This window comes from Muntiacus reevesi, chromosome 3 (assembly GCF_963930625.1).
Source record: "Muntiacus reevesi chromosome 3, mMunRee1.1, whole genome shotgun sequence".
NCBI lineage: Eukaryota > Metazoa > Chordata > Mammalia > Artiodactyla > Cervidae > Muntiacus > Muntiacus reevesi.
In genome coordinates, this window is record NC_089251.1 from 116,383,703 (window position 1) to 116,396,758 (window position 13,056).

At 39.2% G+C, this 13,056-nt stretch overlaps 1 protein-coding gene across 2 annotated transcripts in view; it reads left to right on the forward strand.

Moving 5' to 3' along the window:
- The window catches only part of RBBP4 (RB binding protein 4, chromatin remodeling factor), a 15,916-nt gene continuing 2,860 nt past the window's right edge, over positions 1-13,056 (forward strand). Inside the window, exons 1-11 of one of the 2 annotated variants that reach the window (XM_065930320.1) lie at positions 1-149; positions 706-853; positions 3,823-3,968; positions 10,618-10,791; positions 11,137-11,252; positions 11,372-11,532; positions 11,639-11,765; positions 11,914-11,991; positions 12,565-12,641; positions 12,742-12,799; positions 12,890-13,000. In XM_065930320.1, coding sequence (XP_065786392.1) covers positions 134-149; positions 706-853; positions 3,823-3,968; positions 10,618-10,791; positions 11,137-11,252; positions 11,372-11,532; positions 11,639-11,765; positions 11,914-11,991; positions 12,565-12,641; positions 12,742-12,799; positions 12,890-13,000 — 1,212 coding nt within the window. In that variant the 5' untranslated portion in view covers positions 1-133. The remainder of the gene's footprint in view (positions 150-705; positions 854-3,822; positions 3,969-10,617; positions 10,792-11,136; positions 11,253-11,371; positions 11,533-11,638; positions 11,766-11,913; positions 11,992-12,564; positions 12,642-12,741; positions 12,800-12,889; positions 13,001-13,056) is intronic. The other variant, XM_065930321.1, reaches the window with a different exon arrangement.

The window sequence follows — 13,056 nt, forward strand, 5'->3', positions numbered from 1 at the left end:
GGTGCGCGAGTCATCCCTCACGCAGGGGCAGCAGGAAACAATAGAGGCCGCGCGCGCAGAGCGAGCGCCCGCAGGCTCCCCGCCCCTCCCGCAACGTTCAACCCCGGGATCCCCGCCGGCTTGCCTACCCGCCATGGCCGACAAGGAAGGTGAGGGTTCCGGGGCGGCCCCAGGAGAGTGGGGGATGCCGGGTTGCGTAGCGGCCTCGAAACGGCCTAACAGTGAGGACAGGCCAGACTCAACTGAGTGCCGTCCCCGCCATCGCAGGCGTGAGGAGAATCGCCCCGCGGGGCGGGTTAACGGCGCACCAGCTCCTCCGGAGCAGAGGCCCGGCGCAGCGGCTTGAAGCAGACATTTGGGTCCCCGGCTGGTGTTTGGTCCTTCTCCGCACGCCTTGTCGGTCTGCTCGCCTCTCTCCGGGTCCTCCCTTCAGTGCTTGCTATCCGCAAGGGCTGGTGCTCCGGCCTCCCCGCCGGTTCTGTGCTCCTCCCGACGCCGTCGCCCGAGCGGCTAACGGCATTTGGCAGCGATGAGCCCAGCAGTTAAAGCCCCGTCAGGCTGGAGAGCGGCGTTGGTGGCTGTGCCTCGGGGAGATTTAGATAGATCTCCATTTCAGAATCGGGATTTAAGAGTGCCGGTGGCTTTGGAAGTGTTTACTCGGTTTCCATCTGTGGTCACTAACTTAATTTGTTTTTTATTTTTTAGCAGCCTTTGATGACGCAGTAGAAGAACGTGTGATCAACGAAGAATACAAAATATGGAAAAAGAACACCCCTTTTCTTTACGATTTGGTGATGACCCATGCTCTGGAGTGGCCTAGCCTAACTGCACAGTGGCTTCCAGATGTAACCAGGTGATAAGAATCCGTTGAATGTTATTTTGTTGTGTTCTCAGTGTAGATTTCTCACATTGATTATCCCTGTTTTCCTTTCTCCAGTCACCCGAAGCGGACACGTGATCAGAACCTATTGGGGACATTTTTTTTCTAGGCCAAAAAAGACAAAATGTGAAACTACTTTGCAGTTTACCTGATAAGGGAAAACATGTTGATGTCTTCTTTTTCTGATAACTGAATTGAATAGGCGTATTATAACTGTAGTTGATCAAACAGTAGTGTAAAATTTGTCAGCTTTCAAAAAGTGATTATGATGAATGCAGTTCTTTAAACAAAAAAAATTTTGAATCTCACAGTCATTTGTACTATCTGGTTAATGCAAAAATGAATGTGACATGATAACCTGCCACTCAGAACAACCTTTAAAAATTACATGTGTACTGAGTAAGTACATTTCTTCAAAATTCAGGACTTTAGAAGTCAAGATATTTGTGAATTGTGGTTATTTGACTATGTTTCTGCTCAAAAAATAATTGACAATTTATGCAAATATTATTAATAGCAATATGAGCCTGCTACTCTCCCATTGGCACTTAAAAGGGGGGGGGGGGGAATCTGTCCTAAGTATTTTTTTTAATTAATTTCTTTTTAGTTGGATGATAATTGCTTCACAGTATTATATTAGTTTTGCTGTACATCAGATGAAGTAGCAATAAGTATACTTACGTCCCCTCCCTTTTGAACCTCCCTCCTTGTCCTAAGTATGTGAATTAGAAGTTCCCACATTCAGTTGATTATCAGAATTACTTGAGTTCAGGGTAAGAGGAGTGGTTTGTGTTAGGAGTTGTCAGTAGTTCAGACCACTTAGGAACTTGTGACAGGATACTTAAAAGTAGTTTAAGTAGTAATTCTAGATTTACTATAGTCAGGTGCTAAATTATATTGGACCAAAAGATCCCAAATATTGGCCACCCCGTCCTTACTAAATCATTCTGGAAAAGCTTTCCATGTAGTGTGATTAGCTAGGTTTGGAAAACAGTAAGACTGAATAACCCAAGGCTGAAATCTGTGCTTTCCTCTTAGTAGCTTTCTGCTTCACAGATGTAGATGAATAAGCCTTTGTGCAGGAGTAGAAGTTGGTCCAAATACCCTTCCTTTATTTTGATATTGTACTTGTATAACAGTGTTATTTTCTTAGGATGGGATTACTTACAACAACTCTCCCTAATGTCTGTTTAATGTGTTTGTGTGTTTATTTATATTCTGTTTCTTAGAAAGAAAGAATGAGAATAGTTGTAGTTTTGTAATCTTCTTCACTCCCGCACTTCCTTTAGTTGTTTAACTTTGTAAATACAAGTATCCCCAGCTTTATGTTGGCAGCCGTCTTATATTTCCTTCTCTTTTTCCACATAGGGTATCTGAAACTGCAGAGGAATTTCTGTTGGTTATCTCTAAACCCAGCTTCTGAGCTCTACCTGAATTTCCAACTGCCTGTTATTATTCGTGTCTTTTCTGGAGTATCTTATTAGCTTCCCCAACATGATGTATTCCAAACTAAGTGTATTTTTTCTATGGAGATATCAATCTGGCTTTCTGCTGTTGTTCCTATTTCTCCTTTTCACAGTTGACTTTGGTTTGACATTTCTTAGGTCTCTCCCCTCCCCTTAGCCCTTTCTTGACTTGACAATCTGTTTATAAGCCCTGATGAATTCTTGTGTAGCATCTTTCCCATTTAGACTGGGGTTCTCAAACTTATAACAGGCATCATAATCAGCTGAAGGAATTGGAAAACTTTTTTTTTTTTAACACTGGCCATGCCATGAAGCTTGCAGAATCTTAGTTCACCAACCAGAAATTGAGGAAGCATTGAGTCCTAACCACTGGACTGCCAGGAAATTACCTGTAGAACAGATTGTTAAGCACCACAAATCATCCCCCCTGAATTTCTCATTGAATATGTCTATAATGGATTTGAGAATTTGCATGTGGGAGTTCCCAGATAATGTTGATGCTTTTGTTCCCCATACCACACTTGAAGAACCTCTGCTTTATGCTTTACATTGAATTAATCCTTCTGACAGAACTCAAATTATGGTACATCCCTTATAAATTTTCCATAGTTCTTTGTTCCTTTCAGTAGAGAGTTCAGAATACCTTAAGCAAACATTCAGTACCCTAGAGTCTGATTTCAATCTGCTTTTTGACCTTCTCTCCCACTGTTTTCCCACATTCAAAGTCAGATTTAGACTTCAGTCCTAGTTCTGTTACATAGTTGGTTAATCTTAGGCCACCCCATGGGCTGTGGCCTGCCAGACTCCTCTGTCCATGGAATTCTCCAGGCAAGAATACTGGACTGGGTAGCCGTTCCCTTCTCCAGTTGATCTTCCTGATTCAGTGATTGAACCCAGGTCTCCTGCATTGCAAGCGGATCCTTAACTGTCTGAGCCACCAAGAAAGTCAATTTTCCAAAACCATCTTTAAATTAGAATATTACTTCATAGTGTTGTAACCTGCGTCTTTGCTTACCTCTCTTGGAATACTGTCTTTCAAAGCTCTTGTCCCCCTCTTCTGGGTTTTATCTCATTTTGAGACATTAGCTTACTTGATGTCAGTTCCTTTCCATTTTAATGAAGTTAACCTAATGAAGTAACCGGAAGTGTTCATATGCCCAACAATTGGTTTTTTTTCTCTCCATCTCCTTGTAAAGAATGAATAATTAATTTTTATTTTATTCCGTCAGACTCTTTCCTCAAAGGTAATTGTAAATATTTGGCCAAGTTAAGAAATAATTAACGAAATTAAGTGGTATGTGGTACCTGCCCTCAGCTCTATGGAAGATATGTTAAAAGTAAGGAAATATAGCTCTTAATGACTTCTTTCTCTCAAATCCTGTTTGTAATAGTGCCTTGTGTATACATGTATGTCACTGACTTTGTGGTCTCTCTTAGTTTACTAAATTGAATATTGACCATATGTCACTATTACAGACCAGAAGGGAAAGATTTCAGTATTCATCGACTTGTCCTGGGGACACACACGTCAGATGAACAAAACCACCTTGTGATAGCCAGCGTGCAGCTCCCTAATGATGATGCTCAGTTTGATGCTTCACACTACGACAGTGAAAAAGGAGGTAGGAGTCTTAATTAAAGGTGAAGGAAGGAATGATACTTATTTTGGTTGTATTTTCATATCTCTGAATTATCATTAAAAAGTGTGTACAGTTTGATAACGTAGTCTCTCAAGTTAGGAACAAGATATTAAGCTTTGTAAAGCCTGATTTTTGGTGTAGTTATTAGATGTCAAAGACATGTAACATGTACTTGGTTCTGTACTTTTTCTATAAACTTTCTTCAACTAAATTTGGTGGTAGGGGAATTTCAAGAAGCTAAAATCCACCATATATTATTGCCGTGTGTGCTTGCATTCGCATCATAGAAGATACTGCCCCTGGGGAACTGAAAATTAATTCTCAGAGCGGGGTAAGTGTGAAAACAGTCTTATTCTTTGAGCTGTTTCAAGCACAGATATACATAGCATGCATAAACAAATACACAGGTTATCTGTGGTGTTAGAATTTCATCGAGGTGTCAAAATATCTTATAGGGCAATAATGGGGGGGATGATTGAAAAGCACTGGTTAAATTACCCTTTCCAGGTTTAACTGGTAGAAAAGACTTAACTATGGCATTTGCTGTATAGTATATAAAAATTAACTAAGTGTTTAATTATATCCTATTTTTAGGTGATAACCTTAGGGCTTAACTATTCATGAATTATTTTTTTCCCTTTCAGAAGAGATAGAAATGAGTGGGTTGCCTTTATTGTTGTCCTTGAACTCAAAATTATTACCAAAGGTAGAAGATAGACTTTCAGTATTGAGATTTGTGGCCCCCCAAAATGAATGTGTAATGTTTTCTTATTTTAGATTTCTCCTGGTTGATTGAATCCATTGCTTTAAGTTATTTTGAGTTCCAGTTATTTGCCAAGATTGTAATGTGCAGTTATTCTTTTGATCATTCCATATTTAGCTTAGCAGAATGCAAAATAAGTTCTTAGGATAAGGGCCAGCAAACGTGATTTTGCATCACTAACCTGTGTGTGTGAACAATAGGATATGGTAACTGCAGAGATAGTCTCTGGGTAGGCGTTAGTAGTGATGGAGGGGTCTACACTTAAACTGCAAGGGGCATAGGTTCAATCCCTGGTTGGGGAACTAAGATTCCACATGCTGCACAGCCGAAAATAGCGATTTTTTGTTGTTGTTGGAAATAAAAGAATCAGAAAACTAGGGCTTGGGACCCTGTTGTGCTGCTCACTAGCTGTGTAGTTTAAGAATAAATCATTTAGCCTCCCTGAGCTTGTTTTCTTTTTATTAAGCCAAACTATCTTTAAATAGGATTTTTAGTTACTTAGACATAAAGCAAATATTCTGATTGGTAATTCAATAAATCATCTTTAAAAATTGAAGCAGGGCTTTCCCTAGTGGTCCAGTGGTTTGGACTCCATGCTTTCACTGTGGAGTTGGGGAGGGGGCTTGTTCGATTCCAGGTCTGGGAAATAAGATCTCACAAGCCCACGTAGTGCAGACCAAAAAAAAAAAAAATCAACTATAATGTGAACCTCTCACCACATAAATCTGTCCTTTATGGATCACTGTTAAATTGATAGTTTTCTGAATGATTTATCCCAATTGGAACACTCACTCAACAAATATGTTAAGTACTTCAGTTAGGCAGTTTTTCTTTGTACTGGGAAAATAGCATAAAATATACTTCCTGGCCTCATGTATCCCAGCCATCTTTTCTGTTAGCATATGGGAATGTACCTCCTTTTGATGGCTGCATAGTATGCTGTAGTTAACCATCCCTCAATTAACATTTAAGTGGTTTCCAATCTTTTGGCTTCAAAAATAGTTCTTGTGCAGATGTCTTGCATAGTTTTGCTGTAGAACAATTATCTAAATGGAATGTTGATCAGTTGGCAAGAACATTTTCAAGTATATTGGTATTGCTAAGTTGCCCTCCAAAAAAGATTCTCAATTTCACCAGTAGCAAATGTGTTGATGTCTGTTTCTGCATGCCTTTACCAACACTGAATGCTACGCTCTCATTTTACTTTGTTGTTGGAGGGGTGTTGTTTTTTCTTTCTTGGTTTTGGTTTTTATTGTGATTTGGTTTTTTAATGGCTGCTCCACAGGGCTTTCAGAATCTTAGTTCCCCCACCAGGAATCACACCAACACCTTTGACAGTGAAAGTACAGAGTCCTTACCACTAGACCCCCAGGAATTTCCTACCTTGCTTTTTAAGTTATCTGTGATGTTGGACTTATTTTAAAATATTTATCTTTTATCTGTCTCTTAAGCTGCCTATTTATGTGTGTTCCTCATTTTTTTTCTTTTGAGTTAACTGTATATGTAATGTTAGTTATCCCTAACTAACAGGTTATAGAGATTTTTTTCCCTCTTTATTTTGTAATCTTGAATCCTATTTATTTAAATTTATTTATGACTGTGCTGGATCCTTGCTGCTGGGCAGGTTTTTCTCTGGTTATGGCAAGGAAGGCTTCCTTGTGGTGCACTGGCTTCTCTAATCGCAGTGGGTTCTCTTGTTGCAGAGCACAGGCTCTGGGGTGTATGGGCTTCAGTGGCTGTGGCTCCTGGGCTCTAGAGCACAGGCTCAATAGTTCTGGCACATGGGCCTAGTTGCTTTGCAGCATGTGGGATCTTCTCAGATCAAGGCTGGAACCCTGTCTCCTGCATTGGCAGGTGGATTCTTGACCACTGAACCACAGCTATTTAGTTGTGTTCTTTACCACTGAGTCTCCTGTTTACTTTAGAAGCTGTGAATTTTTAATTATCCAACTTTCCTCTGGGGTCCTTCAGATTTTGTCATTCTTTGAAAGGCCTTTATCACTTCAAAGTTTTAAACTAGTTATCTGTTTTCTGGTACTTCTCTGTCTTGACCATTAAAATTAAAAATAGTTGATTTACAATGTTATTTCAGATGTTCAACATAATGATTCATTGGGTGTTTTGTTTTACCCATATTTCATTAAGGCTACCACAACATTGGGTATAATTCCTTATGTTGTTTAATCGATAAGTCTGTCCTATTCTTTGCATGCCCATGGACTGCAGTACACCAGGCTTCCCTGTCCTTCACTATCTCCCAGAGTTTGCTCAAACTCATGTCCATTGAGTCAGTGATGCTCTCTAACCATCTCATCCTTTGCAGCCCCCTTCTCCATTTGCCTTCAGTCTTTCCCAGCATCTTCATATCTGAAGTTGTTGATATTTCTCCCTCAATCTTGATTCCAGCTTGTGATTCATCTAGCCAGGCATTTCACATGATGAACTCTACATATAAGTTAAATAAGAAGGGTGACCATATACAGCCTTGATGTACGTACTTCTTCCCCAATTTGGAATCAGTCTGTTGTTCCATGTCTGGTTCTAACTGTTGGCTTCTTGACCTGCATACAGGTTTCTCAGACAGGGAAGGTAGTCTGGTATTCCCATCTCTTTAAGAATTTTCCACAGTTTGTTGTGCCACACAGTCAGAGGCTTTAGTGTAGTCAGTGAAGCAGAGAATTAGATGTTTTTCTGAAATTCTCTTGCTTTATCTCTGGTTCCTCTGCCTTTTCTAAACCTAGCTTGTACATCTGGAAGTTCTAAATTCTTGTTGATTATCTATTTTGTTTTTTGAGTGGCATCAAACCAATTTGCTTTTCTGATGATACCTTTATCCCCCAAATACTTAACTCTAGAGAAACTATAAAATAAAAGAATATACATGATATATTTGTATGACTGTATAGATCCCCCTATTTTAATCTTCACAAGAAAACCAGGTAACTTCCCCTAAGGTTACATAGCATATTGGCTCCCATTCCTTCCTTTTCTCTTCCTTTTCCCTCTCCTTCTTCCTTCAAATCACTCAGGTGGCTGGACACGCTTGGTGCTTAAAGGGGAGCACGTGCCCTCTCCATATGGTCTCAACAATGGTGGAAGTAGATACATACTAATGTCTCTTAAAGCTTAAGTGGTTGTTACATAGATCGATTCCTAGTCCTTCCTTGCTCTCAGATGAAGTGTCCTGGACTCTGAGATCGAACTATTAAAATTGATTACCATCTGCTTAACCCCATTTGATTTGAGGTAGTTGGTGACAGATAGCTTCAAAAGATCATTGAACTTTCAACATGAAAGAACATAAAATTGGCTTAGGCTTGTTTTGACTTAAAAAAGAATTTGTGTATTTGTATTACATTCAGCCCAGCTATGGTCACATTTGAAGCCCTGGGAATAGATTAGGTTTGAAATTTTACTTCAGACTCTGTTACCAAGATCTTTAAATATCAATGAGTTTATTTTTAGCAACTTATTGGGGAATTGGTTTTGGGGGGGGGTGTTTGTTTTTAAATTACCTTTAGTCTTCTACTTCAGTTATATGTAATAAACTAGTATTAAGTCATGATGAAATAATTGGAATATTTGACTCAAGATGTTGCAACTTATTCTTAGTTTCAAAATGTTTACGGACTACAAAAAATGGCGAAGTGGTAGAAATTAGAGTGCTGGTTATCTAGTTTGTCCAGCAGTATTAGTTGGGAGGGATACAGAAGTGCCTTGTGGGAGGATGAGAGGGCTAGAGATGTCCCATGTTTTTATCTGGGTGGTAACTCCCCTGGTGTATGCATATGTAAAAATTCATCAGGCTACACACTTTAAGCATATTGTTATATCTCAGTCTTTTTAAATAGTATTTTCCAAACAAAATAGGAATGTAATTAGACCTTGGTAATCATTCATTTTATTGTACATTGATATCTCAGTCTTTCTTCCCTACATCAGATTTGGTGTTTTTGCTCTCACCTTGAATTTGGGCAGTCCCTGATTGTTTGTTAAATAGATGAATCCTCATCTTCATAAATCTCAGTTGTGAATCCTCTAAGCTGGTTTTTTTTTAAACATGTGCACACTGATATAGTTACTCATTTATTTATCTATTTTTGACTGCACTGGTTCTTTATTGCTGCGTGCGGGCTTTGTCACTTGGAGAGAATGGAGGCTGCTTTCTCGTTTCAGAGCACAGGCTCTAGGCGCATGGGCTTCAGTGGTTGCGCCACAGGGGCTCATTAGTTGTAGCTTGCAGGCCCTAGAGCATGCAGACTTCAGTAGTTGTGGCATACAGGCTTAGTTGCTCTGTGGCATGTGGAATCTTCCTGGACCAGGGACTGAATCCAAGTTCCCTGCATTGGCAGGCGGATTCTTATCCACTGTGCCACCAAGAAAAGTCCTAAGCTGAGTTCTTACTATTGTACTTTAACTGCAGGTAGCAGGGGAAAGGGTGCCTCTGATTAGTAATATGTTGTTGTTGTTTAGCTGTTAAGTCTTATCTTGACTCTTTTGCAAGCCCATGGACTATAGCCCACCAGTATCCTCCATCTATGGGATTTCCCTGGCAAGAAATACTGGAGTGGATTGCCATTTTCTTCTTAGGGGGATCTTCCCTACCCAGGGATCAAACCTATGTCTCCTGCATTGGCAGGCAGATTCTTTACCACTGAGGCACCAGGAAAGCCCTAGTAGTATATAGCTGATAAACTGTGTGCTTACCTCCTTGTCTTTGGACTGAAAGTTCTTTGAGATCACATATCCTAATCATGCCTTCTTTTTGCAATGTGGGTATTTGTGGTTTAGAGTTCCGGAGAGATTTTTGTTTAATGTTTTTCTTTCCCCCCTCTTTAAGAATCTGTTTTGAACTGTTTTTGGCTTTTAGCTTGTTTGAACCACTGCTTTTCAATGTATAAAGTTATTTTGAGGTTGAATGTTATCTGCTAATCATATTACCCAACTTACCAAACCTGTGTCTCCTGCATTGGCAGGTAGATTCTTTATACCATTGAGCCACCAAGGAAACCCTTGCCAAGGTTTATATAATGACAAATTATATTCTTAAACATTTTATAATGGTACTTGGGAAAACTCTGTAAGTGCATACAGTAGTCAAATGTGAATAAAATATGTTTTTGTCTAGTCCTTGCCTACCTGGTTTATTTCAGCCAAGGACTCTGGTTGGCAAGTGTAAGTGGGGGGTCAGGAAAATTGAACCAGCTGTTGTGGCTCTGTTTTTCCTCACTGATATGAGGAAAGATGTCAGTATTTCAAAAAGGTTACCCCAAACTGGAGATTCAAATAGTCAAGAGGAGAGACTCTTTAGTACCTAGCACACTATGTATGTACTTGATATTCATTAAAATAGTAACTTAAGATTTTATTTATTTTTTAAAAAAAAAGATTTTATTTATTTAGCATAGTTTGTTTTTTTCTTTTTGATTAAGTGAGGCTTGAAAGCCACTTAGTGAGAATCTTTGAAGTGGAGTCAGTAGTGTTTCTTACTTTTAGATAGTGATATACTTATTAGGTATATAATTACCAAAATCATTTTAGGCATAGCTGAAAGAGTATCATAGCCGAAATGGATCAGAAAAAGGGGGATTCGTTTTAGGTTCTGCTGTAGTCACGTCACCATGAGCAAATTAATGTAGATCCTCTTTTTCCCATGTGAAATATTTGGAGATAATTCTTCCCTACTCTGTAGAGTTATGGTAAGAAATCAATGAAATAAGGAGTGTGCTCTTATATTGCTAATAAATATTGATACTGCTTCTAGTATTATACCAGTTCATTTATTAAAAGCCTTGCCTCTGTGAAACTTTGAGTGACATAGAGAACTTCTTGCTTTGTCCTCATTTGCAATTAACATCTTATTTACAGAATTTGGAGGTTTTGGCTCGGTTAGTGGAAAAATTGAAATAGAAATCAAGATCAACCATGAAGGAGAGGTAAACAGGGCACGCTATATGCCCCAGAATCCTTGCATCATTGCAACAAAGACTCCATCCAGTGATGTTCTTGTTTTTGACTATACAAAACATCCTTCTAAACCAGGTATCTTCTCTCTTCTATTCAAATACAAATGATATATCACTACAGGAATACATTGCTTCTCTCAGTTTTAATTGCTAACTTATTCTTTGTGTATCTTAACATCCTGTGAATTATGTTGGTATGTGTGGGTACTACCTCTTCATCCTTCTTCCCTACATCTGGAAAAAGAAATTGTTTTTTTATATAGAACAGAATGTACCGCTTTTAAATATTATCTGTTTGGTCATAGTCTGTATTTCTTATAAAAAATAAGAGCTTTAGACCTCTTGATAAAAATTTCATTATGCTAAGTAGGTCCAGTGAGGCAGTGGACTGGATAGTCTTGATGTGTCTGTCACTTTGTAGACCCTTCTGGAGAGTGCAACCCAGACTTGCGTCTCCGTGGACATCAGAAGGAAGGCTACGGGCTTTCTTGGAACCCAAATCTCAGTGGGCACTTACTGAGTGCTTCAGATGACCACGTGCGTATCCTTGCCAGTGTGAAGCACATCTGGGCTAGTTGTATCAGTGTTTTTCCTCTGGGGTATATGAGGAAGTGAGACTCTTTCTTTTATATAATAGTTCATTTTTCTCATTTAAGACCATCTGCCTGTGGGACATAAGTGCTGTTCCAAAGGAAGGGAAGGTTGTGGATGCGAAGACCATCTTCACAGGGCACACGGCGGTAGTAGAGGATGTCTCCTGGCATCTGCTCCATGAGTCCCTCTTTGGGTCGGTTGCTGATGATCAGAAACTCATGATGTGAGTTGAATCCATCTTTTTCTCAATATATTATCTAAGTTATATAATATTTGACTATCCATTTCAAGCTTTTTTTTCCCCCTGTTTTTTTTTTCTTTCACTGAAGCTGGGATACTCGTTCAAACAATACTTCCAAACCAAGCCACTCAGTTGATGCTCACACTGCTGAAGTGAACTGCCTTTCTTTCAATCCTTATAGTGAGTTCATTCTTGCCACAGGATCAGCTGACAAGGTTAGTGTGATTTACTTTTACAAAAAGACATAGGGTGGATTTCTCTGGCTTCTTTTGAATGCACAAAGATCTTTTAGTTGTGGATTTTCTTTTTCTCATTAAAAAAAATTTTTATTGATTACTCTTGCTTTCCTTTTTTGTACATAAGACTGTTGCCCTGTGGGATCTGAGAAATCTGAAACTTAAGTTGCATTCCTTTGAATCACATAAGGATGAAATATTCCAGGTAAGAGAAACTAATGCTCCTAGTGTTTTTAATCAACCTTATGCCTGACGTGTGTCTCTTCCCTTATTTCCATTCGTTTGTAACTTGCCATATCTATTATAGTTTCACAGTTCAGTCCTAAAGTACCGACTCCCAAGTTTTCTGCCTAATCAGTTTAATTAAGCTCCTTTCTTAATATGCAGAGCCCTCTGACTCAGTTCAAGAAATATTTGTTACATTATGTTCAAAACTGAATGCACAGGCACTGCCTGTAATACTGAAAGTACTTGGGTAAATTGTGTGGGTGAGCTGTACTTTAGTTCTTAGGTCAGTGTTGGATAACGTTTGGCATTTATTTGTTTGTTTTGGCTGCGTCAGCTTGCCATTGCAGGCTTCTTCTGTTGCATTGCACAGGCTTCTCTAATTGTGGCTTGTGGGTTTTTGTTGCCCTGTGGTATGTAGGATCTTAGTCCTTGATCAGGGATCAAACATTTGTCCCCTACATTGTAGGGGGGGCGGTTTAACCAATGGACCACCAGGGAACTCCCCTCTCCTTAGTTTTCTAATTGATAGATTTTTTTTCTTAACCTATAGGTTCAGTGGTCACCTCACAATGAGACCATTTTGGCTTCCAGTGGTACTGATCGTAGACTGAATGTCTGGGATTTAAGGTATGTCTTGTTAAATTACTCTTTGTGAAGTTCTTTTTTTATACTTTCCAGAATTACTCAAGGTAAATTTAACTTAAAAAAAAAAACTTTTTTGTGCTAGTAAAATTGGAGAGGAACAATCCCCAGAAGATGCAGAAGATGGGCCACCAGAGTTGTTGGTATGTTACAGATATTGAGCACAACTGAAATAGTTCATGATTTATTGTCCTCTTATCTGCTTTTCATCTCTGTTTTCCTCCCTCTTTAAGTTTATTCATGGTGGTCACACTGCCAAGATATCTGATTTCTCCTGGAATCCCAACGAACCTTGGGTGATTTGTTCTGTATCAGAAGACAATATCATGCAAGTGTGGCAAATGGTAAGTGTTTAGATAAATGAAACCTAGTATTATTGTGTTTATATATACGTCAGTAC